Source organism: Salvelinus fontinalis, chromosome 2 (assembly GCF_029448725.1).
Source record: "Salvelinus fontinalis isolate EN_2023a chromosome 2, ASM2944872v1, whole genome shotgun sequence".
NCBI classification, from domain to species: Eukaryota; Metazoa; Chordata; class Actinopteri; order Salmoniformes; family Salmonidae; genus Salvelinus; species Salvelinus fontinalis.
The window spans coordinates 54396537-54416382 of record NC_074666.1 but is presented as its reverse complement, the minus strand read 5'-3'; the positions used below and the strand labels follow the sequence as shown (position 1 = coordinate 54416382).

The window sequence follows — 19846 nt, the reverse complement described above, 5'->3', positions numbered from 1 at the left end:
CTGCTGATAGTGCTGATAGTAGGTACAGTTGAAGTCAGAAGTTTACATACACTTAGGTTGGAGTCATTAAAACTCGTTTTTCAACCACTCCACAACTTTCTTGTTAACAAACTATAGTTTTGCCAAGTCGGTTAGCACATCTACTTTGTGCATGACACAAGTAATTTTTCCAACAATTGTTTACAGACAGATTATTTCACTGTATCACAATTCCAGTGGGTCAGAAGTTTACATACACTAAGTTGACTGTGCCTTTAAACAGCTTGGAAAAATCCAGAAAATAATGTCATGGCTTTAGAAGCTTCTGATAGGCTAATTGACATCATTTGAGTCAATTGGAGGTGTACCTGTGGATGTATTTCAAGGCCTACCTTCAAACTCAGTGCCTCTTTGCTTGACATCATGGGAAAATCAAAAGAAATCAGCCAAAACCTCAGAAAGAATTATAAACCTCCACAAGTCTGGTTCATCCTTGGGAGCAATTTCCAAATGCCTGAAGGTACCACGTTCATCTGTACAAACAATAGTACGCAAGTATAAACACTATGGGACCACGCAGCCATCATACCGCTTAGGAAGGATACATGTTCTGTCCCCTAGAGAGGAACATACTTTGGTGCGAAAAGTTCAAATCAATCCCAGAACAACAGCAAAGGACCTTGTGAAGATACTGGAGGAAACAGGTACAAGAGTATCTATATTCACAGTAAAACGAGTCCTATATCGACATAACCTGAAAGGCAGCTCAGCAAGGAAGAAGCCACTGCTCCAAAACCGCCATAAAAAAGCCAGACTACGGTTTGCAACTGCACATGGGGACAAAGATCGTACTTTTTGGAGAAATGTCCTCTGGTCTGATGAAAAAAAAATAAAACTGTTTGGCCACAATGACCATCGTTATGTTTGGAAGAAAAAGGGGGATGCTTGCAAGCCAAAGAACACCATCCCAACCGTGAACCACAGGGGTGGCAGCATCATGTTGTGGGGGTGCTTTGCTGGTGCACTTCACAAAATAGATGGTATCATGAGGCAGGAAAATTATGTGGATATATTGAAACAACATCTCAAGACATCAGTCAGGAAGTTAAAGCTTGGTCGCAAATGGGTCTTCCAAATGGACAATGACCCCAAGCATACTTCCAATGTTGTGGCAAAACGGCTAAAGGACAACAAAGTCAAGGTATTGGAGTGGCCATCACAAAGCCCTGACCTCAATCCTATAGAAAATATGTGGGCAGAACTGAAAAAGCGCGTGCGAGCAAGGAGGCCTACAAACCTGACTCAGTTACACCAGCTCTGTCAGGAGGAATGTACCCAATTTATTGTGGGAAGCTTGTGGAAGGCTACCTGAAATGTTTGACCCAAGTTAAACAATTTAAATAAATGCTACCAATTACTAATTGAGTGTATGTAAACTTCTGACCCACTGGGAATGTGATGAAAGAAATAAAAGCTGAAAGAAATAATTCTCTCTACGCTTATTCTGACATTTCCCATTCTTAAAATAAAGTGGTGATCCTAACTGACCTAAAATAGGGATTTTCTACTAGGATTAAATGTCAGGAATTGTGAAAAACTGAGTTTAAATGTATTTGGATAAGGTGTATGTAAACTTCCGACTTCAACTCTAACTAGCAGCAACAGGTGGGACGCCCATGTTGACAGGGTAAGAGTAGAGACAGAGACAGAGAGAGGGAGGCCACATAGAGGCTGGACCTCTGCAACCCACCCAGTTAAGGCAACTGGTTAATTATTCAGCATCGGCCTCCCGAATGGTGCAGCGGTCAGTGCTAGAGGCATCACTACAGATCCGGGTTCGATCCCGGGCTGTGTCGAGGCTGGCCGCGACCGGGAGACCCATGAGGCGGTGCACAATTGGCCAAGCGTCATCCGGGTTAGAGGAGGGTTTGGCCGGCTGGGATCCCCTTGTCCCATCACGCTCTAGCGACTCCTTGTGGCGGCCGGGCAAATGCAGGCTGACTGCGGTCGCCAGCTGTACGGTGTTTCCTCCGACACATTGGTGCGGCTGGCTTCCTGGGAAGCAGTGTGTCAAGAAACAGTGCGGCTTGGCGGGGTACCGTGCTTCGGAGGACACATGGCTCTCGAACTTCGCCTCTCCGGAGTCCGCACGGGAGTTGCAGCGATGGGACAAGACTGTAACTACCAATTGGATATCACGAAATTGAGGAGAAAAAGGAGTAAAAAAATACAATAAATAAAATAAATTATTCAGCATCACCACCACTTCTCTCTCTCCACACCACCCCTTCTCCCTTTAGCCACTTTACAGTCACCAACCACTCTCACAATACATTACCATGTTCAGTAGAGCTCTAGGTGTAGCTGAGGGAACTATCTGACCAAGCTGTGCGCTTTCCAAATCATCCCAACATACAGTTTCTATAGTTATTAAACTAAAGAGGTATTTAGGGGTCGGTAAGAGTTATTTATTAGTGGAGTGTAAACCAAACCGTGGCGTGAGCATGCAGAATTGTGTCTTCGGCGAAGAATGCACTTATTAGCAGGGGGAAAGAGTAAGAGCGCACAGGGGACAGGGAACGTCTGGCTCCATATTACCACAGCACTGCTCCTGCCTCTGTGTTACAAAACGAACACACATTCCAGTAGTAACGATTAAAAGGCTTGTCCTGGATCACAATTATTACTGTATTTATGGCTACTGGCTCTTAGATAGAACATCAATAAAAAGACAGGCAAGCTTCAGATGGAGGATATAGAAAAAGGGGAACCTCGATTTCCAGAACTCCTCACATTCAAGACTTGGAACACAAGAGACGAGAGACAAGAGACCGGAGAGAGAGAGACTAGAGAGAGAGAGAAAAAAAACATAAGCTGGCCTGCCATGACACCAAACCTTGAGGTCTGTCATCTCGCTCTTTCTCTGGGTGGAGTGGAACACTGTCTTGCTGTCTCTCTGCCTTCCTCAGTCTTTCTTCTCTGCTCCCTCTCTCCGCCCTCTCCTATCCACCCCCTCTCTGGCCCTCATGGAGTGGACAGCAGCAGACATAAGCCTGTCTTCAGCAGACAGAGCAGACACAGAGCCCACTGACTGCAATGGGTGAAAAGGCCTGCCCACACAATGATCACCATTCATACAGGGGGAGAGGTGGGAGAGGGGGAAATCACACAGACCAAAGGCCGCTGTCACCAGCCTTGTTTTGGAGGAGAGGATGAAGGAAAGGAGGGGGCAGTACACCTGTCCTCAGGCCTATCTTAATAGTTTTAGTTACTCAGCTCCGTGGTCCTGGAATTCTCTCCAGAACATTTAAAAATGCGTTGGTGGAGTTTCAACACTTGATCGATATAAATATCATAGAAGAGTGTAATTGTCTTTAGGACAGCTGTTTTTTAGTCAAGACGTTTGTGTTTTTGTAACGTAATATGTACTTGTTGTACTGTATGTCTGTCTATAGTTTTGTTTAATGTTGTGTTAGTGTATGTCAGTTGTTTTGTCTGAAACGTTGTTACTACCCCTGCTGCTATTGGACCAGGTCTCTCTTGAAAAAGAGATGTAATCTCAATGAGAAAAGCCTGTATGAATAAAAGTTAAATAAAAAAGTAAAAAATATGGAGGGGAGCATAATGCAAAGCTATGTGATGATGATGATGATGATGATGATGATGATGATGATGATGATGATGATGATGATGATGATGATGATGATGATGATGATGATGATGATGATGATGACGACGAATGGCGAGAAATTGAGCCCAACTTGCTATACTAACCAATGTTAGTTATTTTTTTGTTTCCATGGTAGCAGAATGAAGCTAAGATTCCGATTTTTTCTTTTAAAGTATTTCAAACAAAAACCACTGATTGCAAATTTAAACACAACGACTACTTTTAACAATTTCCACTCAACATTTTACAAAAAAACACAGCTACTCATAGAACAGTGCAGATGCAAAGTTTGGTAACAGAATGAGAGTAAAAATCGCCCTCAGTTTTTTTATGTGCTGAAGTTTTCCGAAACTTAAATATCTACTCCGAATTCAGATTCTAAGATGTCTGCTGAAAGAATGGGATGTCAGCTATGATATGACATCTTGAGTTAAAAAAAAAATCTATTTTGGTTACTGAACTACAGTACGTGAAGGGGATTAACACCCGGTAACAGAATGATGGTAACAGAATGACTCCATAGGCCCCTAATCTGTACTATACAGAAATTAGCAGGTGACCCAACAGTGGTTTGTGAATAATATGATTTCACATTGTAGCCAATTCAGTTGCAGTCATTCTGTTACAGATTTTTCTGGTCATTCTGTTACCTATTTGGTAACAGAATGGCACATTTTTTATCACTTAATAAATCATAAATCAAATTGTTATCAGTAAAAACACTAGAACTATTTGGTAGGTCTTCCTTTACTTGTTAGTTATGGGAACTTTCATTAGCCTCCCTCATGAGGGAGAGAAATTAGAAAATATCTTTAAGATACTGTATGTGGGTTTTTGGTAACGGAATTACAAGGCACAAGGCAATGTTTCTTAAACATATTAAAGGCAAATAATTTATCCAAAACTAAATATAAGTAAGTATTGATATTAGTTGGCAGGGGTTTTTACTTCAATATTATTGTGTTTTGATGTATTTCTAATACCTTTTGACGGTCCAATAAAGCCGTTTTTATCTCAATATTTAATCATTTCTGGGTAACAATTAAGTACCTTACTGTGATGATTTTCAATTAAAATTGTCAAAAATTATCAAAAATAGCATCTTAGCAAGGAGCAATTTCTCAAGCAAGAATTCTGCTAGGGCTGCCTGGAAGTGGTCTGAGTGGGGAGGGAAAATTGAAAACTAGCTGTTATTGACAGAGAGGTTTGGAACTCGCTTTCTTATTGGTTTATTAACCAATGTCCCACCTGGTGATGTCACCTACTTTTAACAATTTCCACTCAACATTTTACAAAAAACACATTTACTCAAAGAACAGTGCAGATATAAAGTTTGGTAACTGGAAAAATGTATGGAAAAATGGTAGAAAAATGTTTTTGCCTTAATTATACTTTTTTTTTTTTATTTACTCTTAGCTTTCATTTGACACCAAATTTGATGTGCTCCTATGAACTTCACATGTTATTGCTCATGGTTCATTTGACATGAAAATGCCCCTAACCTACATGGAGATAAAATATTACTGTTACAATAGCCCACAACTGAATGTTTTGTGTTAGGATGTCCCTGTTTGTTATACGGACACCATCAACTACGCTCTATGGCACTGTGTGGTTCTTTATGAGCACTCACAAACATATTAGGCTTGAGCGGTATACCGTATACCGGGGTATTTGGAAATAGCCACAGGATGGTTTTTCAATACCGTTAACTATTTCTTTGACGTTTTTTAAATAAATTGTTATATTTGTAGCTACTTTTTAAGTAAATACCTGTAGTCAACTTGTGCAATACGTTAGGAGACAAAGAAGATTGTGTTCTTCATTTCACCTGTCACATACAGTGCCTTGCAAAAATATTCATCTCCCTTGGGATTTTCCTATTTTGTTGCATTACAACCTGTAATTTAAATAGAATTTTATTTGGATTTCATGTAATGGACATACACAAAAAAAGTCCAAATTGGTGAAGTGAAATGAAAAAAATTACTTGTTTCAAAGAATTCCCCCCAAAAAATTATGGAGAAGTGGTGAGTGCATATGTATTCACCCCCTTTGCTATGAATCCCCTAAATAATATCTGGTGCAACCAATTACCTTCAGAAGTCACACAATTAGTTAAATAAAGTCCACCTGTGTGCAATCTAAGTGTCACACGATTTCAGTATACATAAACCTGTTCTGAAAGGCCCCAGAGTCTGCAACACTGCTAAGCAAGGGGCACCACCAAGCAAGCGGCAATATGAAGACCAAGGCGCTCTCCAAACAGGTCAGAGACAAAGTTGTGGAGAAGTACAGATCAGGGTTGGGTTATAAAAAATATCAGAAACTTTGAACATCCCACGGAGCACAATTAAATCCGTTATAAAAAAATAGAAAGAATATGGCACCACAACAAACCTGCCTAGAGAGGGCCGCCCACCAAATCTCACGGACCAGTCAAGGATGGCATTAATCAGAGAGGCAACAAAGAGACCAAAGATAACCCTGAAGGAGCTGCAAAGCTCCACAGCGGAGATTGGAGTATCTGTCCATAGGATCACTTTAAGCCGTACACTCCATAGATCTGGGCTTTAAGGAAGTGTGGCCAGAAAAAAAGCCATTGCTTAAAGAAAATAAATAAGCAAACACGTTTGGTATACGCCAAAAGGCATGTGGGAGACTCCCCAAACATATGGAAGAAGGTACTCTGGTCAGATGAGACAAAAATGTTGCTTTTTGGCCATCAAGGAAAACACTATGTCTGGCGCAAACCCAACACCTTGCATCACCCTGAGAACACCATCCCCACAGTGAAGCATGGTTGTGGCAGCACAATGCTGTGCGGATGTTTTTCCATCGGCAGGGACTCGGAAACTGGTCAGAATTGAAGGAACAATGGATAGCGCTAAATACAGGGAAATTCTTGAGGGAAACCTGTTTCAGTCTTCCAGAGATTTGAGACTGGGACGGAGGTTCACCTTCCAGCAGGACAAGGACCCTAAGCATACTGTTAAAGCAACACTCAAGTGGTTTAAGGGAAAACATTTAAATGTCTTGGAATGGCCTAGTCAAAGCCCAGACCTCAATCCAATTGAGAATCTCTGGTATGACTTAAAGATTGCTGTACACCAGCGGAACCCATCCAACTTGAAGCAGCTGGAGCAGTTTTGTCTTGAAGAATGGGCAAAAATCCCAGTGGCTAGATGTGCCAAGCTTATAGAGACATACCCCTAGAGACTTGCAGCTGTAATTGCTGCAAAAGGTGGCTCTACAAAGTATTGACTTTGGGGGGGTGAATAGTTATGCACAGTCATTTTTTTTGTCTTATTTCTTGTTTGTTTCACAATAAAAAATATTTTGTATCTTCAAAGTGGTAGGCATGTTGTGTAAATCAAATGTTACAACCCCCCCAAAATACATTTTAATTCCAGGTTGTAAGGCAACAAAATAGGAAAAATGCCAAGGGGGGTGAATACTTTCGCAAGCCACTGTAATTGTTCATTATGAAGCTTACCGGTAGTCCCCTGTCACGGGGTGTTTGTTTACAAGCACACGATGACGAGTGACCGGAGCCTTATGAAAGTGTTGTGCAGCACTGTTGTGCAGCATGTGCCAGGTGATCTAGGTACAGTATGGAATTCACAACTAAATGTTTGCCAGCTAGATATCTTATAACTATTAAGTTAACGGTCTAAAATGTGCTAAATGCTCTGCAGTTGTGCATTTGGTTTGCTAATTTAATAGCTACTTAGCTATCTAGCTAAGTGGATATCTTCTTCCAAAATGAAGGTTCCCTTGTTAACAGCAGAGAATCACCTCATGAATCAAGAGCCTTGCTGTCTAAGATATGTTTTGTGCGTGCAGCAAACTGTGAGTAGCATTTTGTTACTTGTATACATTTATGAGCTGGGATGTCTGTCCTGCAAATACTTTAGTTCAGAGACCGTATAAAATGTTGGCAATGCGCTCGTTTAGCATTTAGTTAGCCAGCTAGAACAGCCGGTATTACCGACACTGAATGTAAGACATGAACAAAATGCATCAGCAACTTTCTGAAATGGCACAGGAATGCCACTGTCTGTGTGTATGCGTGCGGGGCTTGCTTATGTCTATAATTTGTGTAGCCGTTAGCGATAATGCAAATGATCACCTTCTTTTGATGGAGATGGAAAGGCTTTCCTAAAAACCTTCTCAATTAAATTGTGACTACAAAGTAGCCTACCTGGCAGAATAATATTAAGATTATTTTCATCAAACCAAATGGCAATTTGTTTTGCAAACTCTGCAATCCCATGCGCGCTACAGCAACACCGCTTAAAGGGATACTTCGTGATTTTGGCAAAGATGCCCTTTATCTACTTCCCCAGAGTCAGATGAATGGTAAAATGGCCTCATTGCCAAAATCCCAAAGAATCCCTTTAACCAAACAATGGTCTCTTCCTGATGTGCACTTGCATTAAAGGGTTGTTACCCCAAAAATGAAATATCTTCAATTTTTTCCAGATCTAAAGAATTGTCTCTTGATGTGGTTTAAACATTGTTCTGGACTTAGAACATTCCATTTTGTTGTTTTTCTGTTAAAACAGTGTGATTTTGAGAGCAAAACCTGAAAAAACAGAAGCCTGGTAAAACTAAGAAAATGGAATTTGGGGAAAAAACTAAACAAAATCAGGCAAAAGAAATTGAATGTATTTTATAGGCCCTACACCACGTCATCCCTCAGAGCAACTCCTACAGTAAACATCCCTGAGACAGCCAGAGGTAGAACTGGCATCATCACCTGATGATGACTATACAGTAGGCTGTGTATGTGTGTGTGTGTGTGTGTGTGTGTGTGTGTGTGTGTGTGTGTGTGTGTGTGTGTGTGTGTGTGTGTGTGTGTGTGTGTGTGTGTGTGTGTGTGTGTGTGCACGTGCGTGTGTGGTGACAGAGAGCCAGAGGTAGGGCAGCCTGATCACCATACATACAGTAGATTAGATGGAACAGTAAAATAACAAGGGCAGTTGCCAATTCAATTCTTTAGGCTATTATAAGGTTGTAACAACCATTTTGGTTTGCTCTAAATGTCAAAACAACAATTGCAATGCCTTTAAAGTGACTGAAACCAAGTATACTTTACGGCTACCTATTCAGATTGAACCATGTGTTCTGTTTCAGATCTTAACCTTGTTCCTTCTTTATGACCACACATTATCCATCAGATAACCTCCAGGAGATTGTAAACAGGCCTTCCTCCTTCAGAACTTTCCTGTCCCTGACCTGCACTGTTCTATTCCCCCAGTCTTTTATGATGCTTCCACAGAAAAAGAATGTTGGAAGTCAGCACACAGATCCAATCAATGTGTATCGAAGCACAAAGTACAGAAACACCCAAATGACACAAAGCACAGCTTATATTATGGAGAGTCCCCTGAATGACCCTAGCCTGCCCTTGGTGTCACAACAACTGGACGCAACACGACTACATTACACAGTACATCTATACTGAACAAAAATATAAACACAACATGTATAGTGTTGGTCACATGTTTCAAGATCCCAGAAATGCTCCATATGCACAAAAATATTATTTTTGCGGTAAGCTATGGACAACAAACACAATTGCATTTTATCGATGGCAATTTGAATGCACAGAGATACAGGGACAAGATACTGAGGCCCATTATCATACCATTCATAATAATGCACGTCCTCATGTCGCAAGGATCCGTACACAATTCCTTGAAGCTGAAAATGTCCCAGTTCTTCCATGGCCTACATACTCACCAGACATGTCACCCATTGAGCATGTTTGGGATGCTCTGGATCGACGTGCATGACAGCGTGTTTCAGTTCTGCCAATATCCAGCAACTTCGCAGAGCCATTAAAGAGGAGTGGGACAACATTCCACAGGCCACAATCAACAGCCTGATCAACTCTATGTGAAGGAGATGTGTCGCACTGCATGAGGCAAATGGTGCTCACACTGGTTTTCTGATCCACACCCCTACTTATTTTAAAGGTATCTGTGATTTTCAGATACATATCTGTATTCCCAGTCATGTGAAATGCATAGTTTAGGGCCTAATGAATATATTTAAATTGACTGATTTCCTTACATGAACTGTAACTCAGTAAAATCTTAGAAATTGTTGCATGATGCATTTATATTTTTGTTCAGTGCATATAGTGCCACTGATACAATCAGTGGGAATAGGGGCCAGGTGTGCGCAAGGAAAGTTCCAGAGGTATCCGTGACAGTCCCCCCCCACCAACGCCCCCCCGACACCGGTCTCGAGGACGATCACAGGGAACGCAGTGCGGGTCGATCAGGACCCGATGCCGCTGCCGAAATTGCAGTGGCGTCGGACGGACCGGTTGTGGCAGCGTCGGACAGGCCAGTTGTGGCTGCTGAAGTTGCGTCATCGGACAGACCCGTTGTGGCGACGTCGGACGACCCAGTTGCAGCTGCTGAAGTTGCGGCGGTGCCGCAATGGTCGATTATTCTGCACGTTGGTACGAATGGATTCGGGAGACAGGCGCAGGAATGCGTAATAGGAGTTTTTTTAAGCCCCAAATTACGGCGTGCCGTGTAAAGGATACTCTAAACAAACACGTAACAAAAACACAGGGTTGAAACCCAAACAAAAGAGCGAGGAGTACCTTGAATAAATAACCCTAGCGCAAAATGATTATCACACGGGACGAGACCCGTAATCATCTGCGCAATCCAGAAGGGCACGAAAGCCCAAAACTGTCACGTCTGCTCCCCCCCCCCCCCCCCCCCCCCCCCCCCCCACTGGCGATCATTCATTACGCACACCTGCCTTCCCTCGTCAAGCACATCAGAAAATCAATCAATCTTGTTATTTGTCTTTCTTTTCTTGTATGCTGACGCTGTTCCTGTCTTGTTCCTTGTACGTTCTTTATTAAATGTTTTACTCCCCGTGCCTAATTCGTCTCTCCAGCGTTAACTCATGTGACAAAAACACACAGCACAGGCACTGACACGCACCAACGGACATAGTAACAATAATTGACAGGACTATGGTGAACAAAGGTCACATATATACAAATACAATCAGTGGGAATTGGGTCCAGGTGTGCACAATGAAATTTCCGGGGGGATCCGTGACAACACACACTCATGTCTTTCTCTATTGGTCCAGTAAGGGTTCTATTTTTCAAAGCAGACTTACTGTAAGAGGCCATAATGCTGAAGGAGAACTAGAACCAGGATAGTGGGTAGCTAGGGTGAGAATGATTCAGTGTAGCCAATGTCTACAGTTGAAGTCGGAAGTTTACATACACCTTAGCCAAATACATTTAAACTCAGTTTTTCACAATTCCTGACATTTAAGCCTAGTAAAAAGTCCCTGTTTTAGGTCAGTTAGGATCACCACTTTATTTTAAGAATGTGAAATGTCAGAATAATAGTAGAGAGAATCTTTTATTTCTTTCATCACATTCCCAGTGGGTCAGAAGTTTACATACACTCAATAAGTATTTGGTAGCATTGCCTTTAAATTGTTTAACTTGGGTCAAACGTTTTGGGTAGCCTTCCACAAGCTTCCCACAATAAGTTGTGTGAATTTTGGCTCATTCCTCCTGACAGAGCTGGTGTAACTGAGTCAGGTTTGTAGGCCTCCTTGCTCGCACACACTTTTTCAGTTCTGCCCACAGATGTTCTATACGATTGAGGTCAGGGCTTTGTGATGGCCACTCCAATACCTTGACTTTGTTGTCCTTAATTTTGTCACAACTGTGGAAGTATTCTTGGTGTCATTGTCCATTTGGAATTCCCATTTGCGACCAAGCTTTACCCTCCTGACTGATGTCTGAGATGTTGCTTCAATGCCGCGGGGCGGCAGCGTAGCCTAGTGGTAAGAGCGTTGGACTAGTAATCAAAAGGTTGCAAGTTCAAATCCCCAAGCTGACAAGGTTCAAATCTGTCATTCTACCCCTGAGCAAGTTAGCCCACTGTTCCTAGGCTGTCATTGACAATAAGAATTTATTCTTAACTGACTTGCCTAGTTAAATAAAAGTAAAATAAAAAATGTAAAAAAGTATGTAAACTTCTGACTTCAACTGTTTGTGCGAAGAATTCACACAGCTCTGTATGTAACTAAAGGCCATTAGAAATGTCCTTTTCAAGAGTGGGAGCCCTGAAAATAAACTCCACGTTGTATGTGTAAATCTCACTTCCTCCTTCCCAGTTAGGAGGCCAGAGTGGAGACCAGCTCAGAAACCATAGCCTCTGTGCATACATTTGCCAGATGGAAAATGTTAATGTTTCTAAAAAGAACCAAACGGGTCTTAATGGTTTTCAATTCCCCTTTTCTTTTGCCTTTCATCCTCTCTCTTTCGCACTCTTCATATGTCCTCTTTAAGTGCATCCCCTACAGACATTGTCATTGGGTCGTCAATAGTGCCTCCAGCACTTCTGCTCTCCCGCACATAGAGAGAGAGGCCAGCTATGTTTCACTCGCAACATTTATGTGAAGCCCGCTTGAAAGAAGTCCACCTGCACAAAACAAAATAGGCCTGAATTCATGGCAGGAGGTTTGCAGGGCAGGCTAATGGTTTACCATTTCAGTAACACTACCCTGTAGAAAAATGAACAGCAAGCCGAATGTGGTGGAAAAAGCAACCAACATGTGCATACATGTATATGTATATAGCCTATAGAGAGAATTAGACTGGTGCATACCATGGAAATACGTTTCACGTCTTTGTGAGTGGAAACACATGAAGGAATATGCCTGAACACAAACTGCTGAGTGGCTGAATGACTATGCAATTATGAAGCATGTAACTAAATAAAGCTTCTAAAGTTCAAATATTTACCAACTCTGTGTCCACCTGGATTGTGTTAGCTCATCTTGGTAGAAAGCCAAAATAACCCAAACACATGATTGGACCATCTGAGCATACGTGATAAGTGCAGCTCTGCCACTGTAGGTTCAGGGCTTGGAGAAGCTTCCCCTGACAAAGAAATGGCAATAGTAGACAGAGCTGTGTGGTGAGGGTGCCCTAATTTCCCCGCCTTTACGTCATTGCTTAAGGAATAGCGCCCATGCCAACCCCCACCGCCCCCCTATCTCACACACACGCACACACTTGCGCTCACATACGTGCACGTACATATTTCTTGTCCTTTGTTCCCATTTGATGCATTCAGTAGAATGCCCTGAGACGCAATGACGCCCCCCACTCCTCACGACCCCCCCCCCACTCCTCACGACACCCCCCCATTCCTCACAACATCCCCCACTCCTCACGACACTCCCCAATTCCTCACGACACCCCCCCCACTCCTAGCGACACCCCCCCACAACATCCCCCCACTCCTCACAACACCCCCCCCACTCCTCACAACACCCCCCCACTCCTCACAACACCCCCCCACTCCTCACAACACCCCCCCCACTCCTCACTACACTCCCTCACAACACCCCCCACTCCTCACAACACCCCCGCCACTCCTCACTACAACCCCCACTCCTCACAACACCCCCCACCCCCCACTCCTCACAACACCCCTCACTCTACACCCCCCCACTCCTCCTCACTACACCCCCCCACTCCTCATGACACCACCCACTCCTCTCTCCCTCCCGCAGGCAAACTGGGATAATGTGACTCTGTTCTGAAAAGCAAGAGCCCCCCCCACACACACACACTCACACACACACACACACACACACACACACACACACACACACACACACACACACACACACACACACACCTCTGAAAGGGCCTACAGAGAAAGAGACTCGCTGGGCCAGTAGTGTGTGTATATTAGTCACAGTCACATTGTGTGGATGCATTGGGTTCATCCATCACCACAGTAGAGAGATAGTAATTTACCAGCTCTATCATCACCACTCATAAAACACACTGGGGGACCGTCCAAGCAGAGTGCCCTTGAGGTCGGCCTAACTTCTGTCCTGGGGATTCTCACTCTGCTTCTCAAAGGGTTGGAGATGCTTCAACAGGGGAACATAGTGGAGTAGACTGTTTAGAGCCTCTGTTTATAGAGGCCTGTTTCTTTAGCTGAACCTGGATGTTTAACGGCTCCGTGAAAGAATGCAGGGACCATTTCACTTTCGCTTAGCTGCATTCACTTCACAACAGCATCAACTAAACAAACACTGGCACCCTATCCCCTATTACAGTGCACTACTTTTGACCAGGTCCCATAGGACCTGTAGTGCACTACATAGGGAATAGGGTTCCATTAGGAACCAAGCGTTAAGTACATCCTTGTGGGACAAAGTGTGTAGGTGAGAAAGGTAACACCTACCTACAGCAAATACTGCGGTAATAACTATGTAACTACAATAACTATGTAACTACAATATCCTAAAATGTATAATTTGGTCATCTGATCCTAATAATACCAGTCGTCGACAGTGTGAGAGGACATGAAACAAACAGCCTGCTGAGTTGAGGGGGAAACTCAGGCATACTCCCTAATCCTCCATCTGGTGTCATTTCATCAACTCACTGTAGGACAGAATCTATGTGAATACATGTAAACTCATGTTTCATAGGCCTTGGAATCACACTCACGAAAGACTCCTTTAGAAGACAGTCCATGAAAACCTGCAACGGGAGACGTTCCTTTCACCTCTCCTCGCTGAAATGCTGTGTCTGTTGTTAAATGATTTAAACGCGTGTGGAAATCGATATATGCTTCTCAGTCATCGCCGTGTAAAAATACTCAAGGGGCTGAAGCATTTTTCACCTCAGAAAACCCCTGTGACAGCTTTGCCATTCTAGACGATGATGACCTCACACTAAAATTGCAAAGCCTGTGTGTTCGAGCTATGTTATTGTGACAGTGACATACCGCAGTAGGTGAACCAATGGCAGGGGTTAAACTAAAGAGCCGTTCCTTTTACACAAAGCAAACTCAAACAAAACCTGGTTTTCATTTTATCCCATTTACTCAAAACAGGCAACGTTTAATGTCAAAATATGTCGCCTTCCCATCTGCAGAACAGCGTTCGGTAAACCCTCATTTGGATTCATTTGAATGATTAACGAAATGTCATGTTTAAGGTCAGGTGTAAGACGTTTCACCTGGATCCCTAATGACAGGTTGCCCTTTGCTTACAGAACATCCATCTTGCACCAAAGGCGGGCTGGTGCGGCTAGCTGGCTGGTTGTGGACTACAGCTGGCGTTGGTGCTCTGTGAAGTCTGTGACTGACTGTAGGCCTGGCCCACAGGAACCACACTCCAACCAACAGGATGGGGAGGCGGTAAATGACACTGATATTTCAGATGTGACAGGGGGTTGAATAGTAGCCTAAAGTCACTCCTCAGGTGTAACGTATGGTTTACATTCTCTTGTGGCGAGTAGTGACACCTCATGTATGTTAGAGGTTACAAACATGTGCTTGTTGGTGTGCAATCACCGCTAGCAACCAGAACAAGGGTTGACAAGTTGACTCTGGATTCAATTCGCGCTAAAGTAGAGCGCTTCAAAATAACGTGAAAAGGGAACTGTAACATAGGCTTACATTATCCCCATGTAATATGCAATTAAAACACATTTTATATGGCCTGTGGTTTCTGCAGCTACACAAACAGCAGTAGCTACAATAGTTGACGATCCCTAACCCCAGTTCCCCTCTGACCTGGGACTAGGGTCAATACGGGTCATTCTGTTTCTAGATGTCCCTGATAGACAAAAGCAGAACTGTCCAGACTGTGAATGTTAGCTGACAGTGGACTGTACAGAAGAGCATGGAGTTTTTTTGGGCCGGTTTTGAACATCTATCATGAGTTAGAGTGGAGTGAAAACTTTAGGTAATGTATTGTAGTGTAGTAACAGTGTGTTACTGTATGAGGCAAGAGTAGCTAAATGTAAAGACTAGCGCTTGTACTTCACACTAGCTGCCTGGTGACTTGTGAACATGGGACTTTTGTTTGAGGCTTGATGCTGTGGATTGTTCCAAATCCCAACTCTGACCAGCAAGCACCTGTCAACTCACGCAGTGTTCTACTCCCCTCTATCTGAACCGCCACTGACTGATGCTGTTAAATGACTAAGTCCTTCATCTTACAACCGTATTCTGCAGGAAAAGATCAGGCGATAATGGAAATGTTTCACATTACCATACACACTGTATATATATATACACAATACACAGTGCATTCGGTAGGCCGTCATTGTAAAATAAGAAATTATTCTTAACTGACTTGCCTAGTTAAATAAAGGTTAAAAAAAGAAAAGAAAATAAGTATGTAAACTTCTGACTTCAACTGTATGTGTGTGTTTGTGTGAAGAAACTATGTGAAGAATTCACATAGCTCTGTATGTAACTAAAGGCCATTAGAAAAGTCCTTTTCAAGAGTGGACATTTCCTTACCCTTGGTATGGAAAGTATTCAGACCCATTGACTTTTTCCACATTTTGTTACCATACAGCCTTAATCTAAAATGGATTTTAATAGTTTTCCCCCCCTCATCAATCTACACACAATTCCCCATAATGACAAAGCAAAAACAGATTTTTTTGAAATGTAAAATAAAATATCAAATTTTCATAAGTATTCAGAGCCTTTACTCAGTACTCTGTTGGAGCACCTTTGGAAGAGGGCATCAAGTCTTCTAGGGTATGACGCTACAAGCTTGGCACACCTGTATTTGGGGAGTTTCTCCCATTCTTCTCTGCAGATCCTCTCTGTCAGGTTGGATGGGATGCGTTGCCGCACAGCTATTTTCAGGTCTCTCCAGAGATGTTCGATCGGGTTCATGTCCAGGCTCTGGCTGGGCCGCTCAAGGACATTCAGAGCCTTGTCCCGAAGCCACTCCTGCGTTGTCTTTGCTGTGTGCTTACATGCTGACCACATCGCTTGTGTCTCGAGCGTGAGCGTTGCAAAATAAATGTACACATACATGTTATTCAATCATCGCCCTCACACTGCTTGCGCGTGTCTGTGTGGACAGGCGCTAAAATAGAACGTGGTTCTATTTGTGGCGCTTAACGCGCTGCAAGTCCCGCCTCTCCCATCTCCTCATTGATTTTTAGAAGCATATACCCACGTGGGTGATTGAAAGATGAACTGAGGTCCACACTCCAGTCGAGTCGATAGTGGTAATGCACCTTAAAGTTGGTTGCCAACTGCCATATAAAGTCCAAAGAAGAAGAAGAAACCTGAAGGAGGAGAGATTACTAGAAAACAAACCTTTTTACCCTTTTATTTGTGGATTAATTGTCGGAGTAGAGGACCTTGTGCATTTCAGGTAAAATAACAAACCAATGTTAATATCCCTGGACAAATTAGCTAGCAACAGCAAGCTAGCTAGCGAAATTGCCATAAATGTTTGCTTATCGACCTGTCCCCAAATTAATATAATTGGTTGAGAGTTTGTTTTGATATTTCAACCTGCGTGTCCTGATCGCGTCTGGTGTGGGTGGACAAAATCAAAATGTGCGTGATGGCGCACGCAGACAGGTCTGGTCAGCATGTTAAGGTCGTTGTCCTGTTGGAAGGTGAACCTTCACCCCGTCTGAGGTCCTGAGCGCTCTGGAGCAGGTTTTCATCAAGGATCTCTCTGTACTTTTCTCCGTTCATCTTTCACTACATTCTGACTAGTTTTCCAGTCCCTACCTCAGAAAAACATCCTCACAGCATGATGCCGATGCTGCCACCACCTTGCTTCATCGTAGGGATGGTGTCAGGTATCCTCCAGATGTGACGCTTGGCATTCAGGCCAAAGATTTCAATCTTGGTTTCATCAGACCTGAGAATCTTGTTTCTCATGGTCTGAGAGTCATTTAGGTGCCTTTTGGCAAACTCCAAGAGGGCTGTCATGTGCCTTTTACTGAGGAGTGGCTTCCATCTGGCCACTCTACCATAAAGGCCTGATTGGTGGATTTCTGCAGAAATGGTTGTACTTTTGGAAGGTTCTACCATCTCCACAGAGGAACTCTGGAGCTCTGTCAGAATGATCATTGGGTTGTTGGTCACCTCTCTGACCAAGGCCCTTCTCCCCCAATTGCTCAGTTTGGCCAGCTCTAGAAAGAGTCGGTGGTTCCAAACCTCTTCCATTTAAGAATGATGGAGGCCACTGTTCTTGGGGGACCTTCAATGCTGCAGACATTTTTTGGTACCCTTCGCCATATCTGTGCCTCGACACAATACTGTCTCGGAGCTCTACAGACAATTCCTTCGATCTCATGGTTTCATTTTTGCTCTGACATGCACTGTCAACTGTGGGACCTTATATAGACAGGTGTGTGCCTTTCCAAATCATGTCCAATCAATTGAATTTACTACAGGTGGACTCCAATCAAGTTGTAGAAACATCTCAAGGATGATCAATGGAAACAGGATGCACCTGAGCTCAATTTCGAGTCTCATAGCAAAGGGTCTGAATACTTATGTAAATAAGGTATTTCTGTTTTTTATTTTTAATACATTTGCAAACATTTCTAAAAACACGTTTTCACTTTGTCATTATGGAGTATTGTGTGTAGATCAATGAGGGGGAAAAATATTTTATCCATTTTAGAACAAGGCTGTAACATAAGTGGGAAAAGTCAGGGGTTCTTAATTCTTTCTGAATGCACTGTATGCTACTTTAAATCTAAAATCCACTTTGCTATTAGTGAAAATATTTTGGGTAAACTACTTAAGATCATTAGAGATCGAACACATACGTCACTAATACATTGGGCAATGTCTTCATTCATAATTGTTTGGGCATTTAGCTGAACACAGTAGCGCAGTCATCGTCACAATAAAGTGCTACATTGTTGCAACCGTGTCAATGTCATGTGTACACTCCCTTTCTTCCCCCACAAAGAGCAAATGGATTATCTTACTTTTCAGTGCTTGGATGAGCGCCTTCCCATCTTTGATCAGCTCTTTGATGAACTTATTGGTCTTGTCCAGTTCTAGTTCGTGAGACTTCAATCTGTCTCGGAACTGGGGACTGTCCAGATAGCAGTCACTAAACTCCAGAGCAGGCAGTCCCATGTTTTCTCCCAGTCCACAGTACCCGAGTTCGGAAGATGAAGAAATCTTTAACTTATGATGTGCAATCCAATTATAAGAAGGTAGCAGAACACAGAGAGCAATATTCAGATACCTGGTTACATTACACTACACACCCAATAACCTTTCTGACAACATGCAGGCGGGCAAACGTGGATCTGGCTTCTTTTAGCCTAGGATCCAAAAGGCATCACCAAAAAACTGCACGCGAAAAACTGTGCTTGTCCGGGAGGGACGTGCTGAAATAATATTCAGTTCTTGGCTGTCAAATAATCCAGGTAAACCTTCTGTGCATTCCTCATGACAACATCATATTAGTGATGAAAAGGGGAGGAAAGTGAAACAACGAGACACGGTAGTAGTTGCGAATTCTTCGACTGGGCGATTAAATGCAGTCCCTTTCTCTCAAGCTTTGGCGTCCGTACCAACCTACCCCGAAACAGATAATCTTATGATGGATGCGGCTGTAGACCAATAGTATTGCTGAGTTCCAAAACGGTCCGAGGAGGCAAGCCACACTACCAATGACTGCACTACAGTTGCAGGAGATGGGTGCGTAAAGAAAGGGCTGGTTGGTCAAGAACACATCGAAGTCACTTCAGAAAGGGGAATTTATCTGGGGGGGTTACATCAACCTGCTCAGGCTCGGATTAGCAAAGCGACAAATTGTTGTTTAATCTTAAACTGTTTAAATTAAGAGCCCATTTAGTGAGCAAGTGTTAGGCCTTGGTAATTCCACACATCACAGGCCTTTATTTAATCTGCTACACTTGCAAATGGAAATGTTATCAATAATGGGACCGTAAATCAATCACAAACTCAACTAATGCCTTAACTGTTTATTACAGTTTGAAACTAATAAATTGGCTTGTTTATAAATTATGTATAACCCCATTGTAAATCATAGTGTGTGCGCGCGTGTTTGTGTCAGTCTAGACAGAGTCTGTGCTGTTTATCTATGTAACAAATCATCACCTCATGTCAGGAAAAATTGTTATTTCACTTAAGATTTTAGCAGTGCAGTGGAGATACAAGTCCACACTTGTTTGTCCTTACTGTGTTGGCAACTCCAGATTTAGATGTGCAACTTCCTCCAACACAGTATGATCATGATGAATGCTAATTAGGCTACTCAGTTTCCATACAGTTTTAATTTGCAACTGCAAATAGTGCTAAAAATCTGCAACTTTAGGGATTTCATACCGATTTGAGCCTA

At 42.8% G+C, this 19846-nt stretch overlaps 1 protein-coding gene across 3 annotated transcripts in view; it reads right to left on the bottom strand.

Annotated features, from left to right (window-relative positions):
* The window catches only part of LOC129821241 (rho GTPase-activating protein 26-like), a 110638-nt gene extending 91577 nt beyond the window's left edge, over positions 1 to 19061 (bottom strand). For all 3 annotated transcript variants that reach the window (XM_055878679.1, XM_055878696.1, XM_055878705.1), the window contains exon 1: positions 18459 to 19061. In XM_055878679.1, coding sequence (XP_055734654.1) covers positions 18459 to 18612 — 154 coding nt within the window. In that variant the 5' untranslated portion in view covers positions 18613 to 19061. The remainder of the gene's footprint in view (positions 1 to 18458) is intronic.
* Between the last annotated feature and the right edge of the window lie 785 nt (positions 19062 to 19846).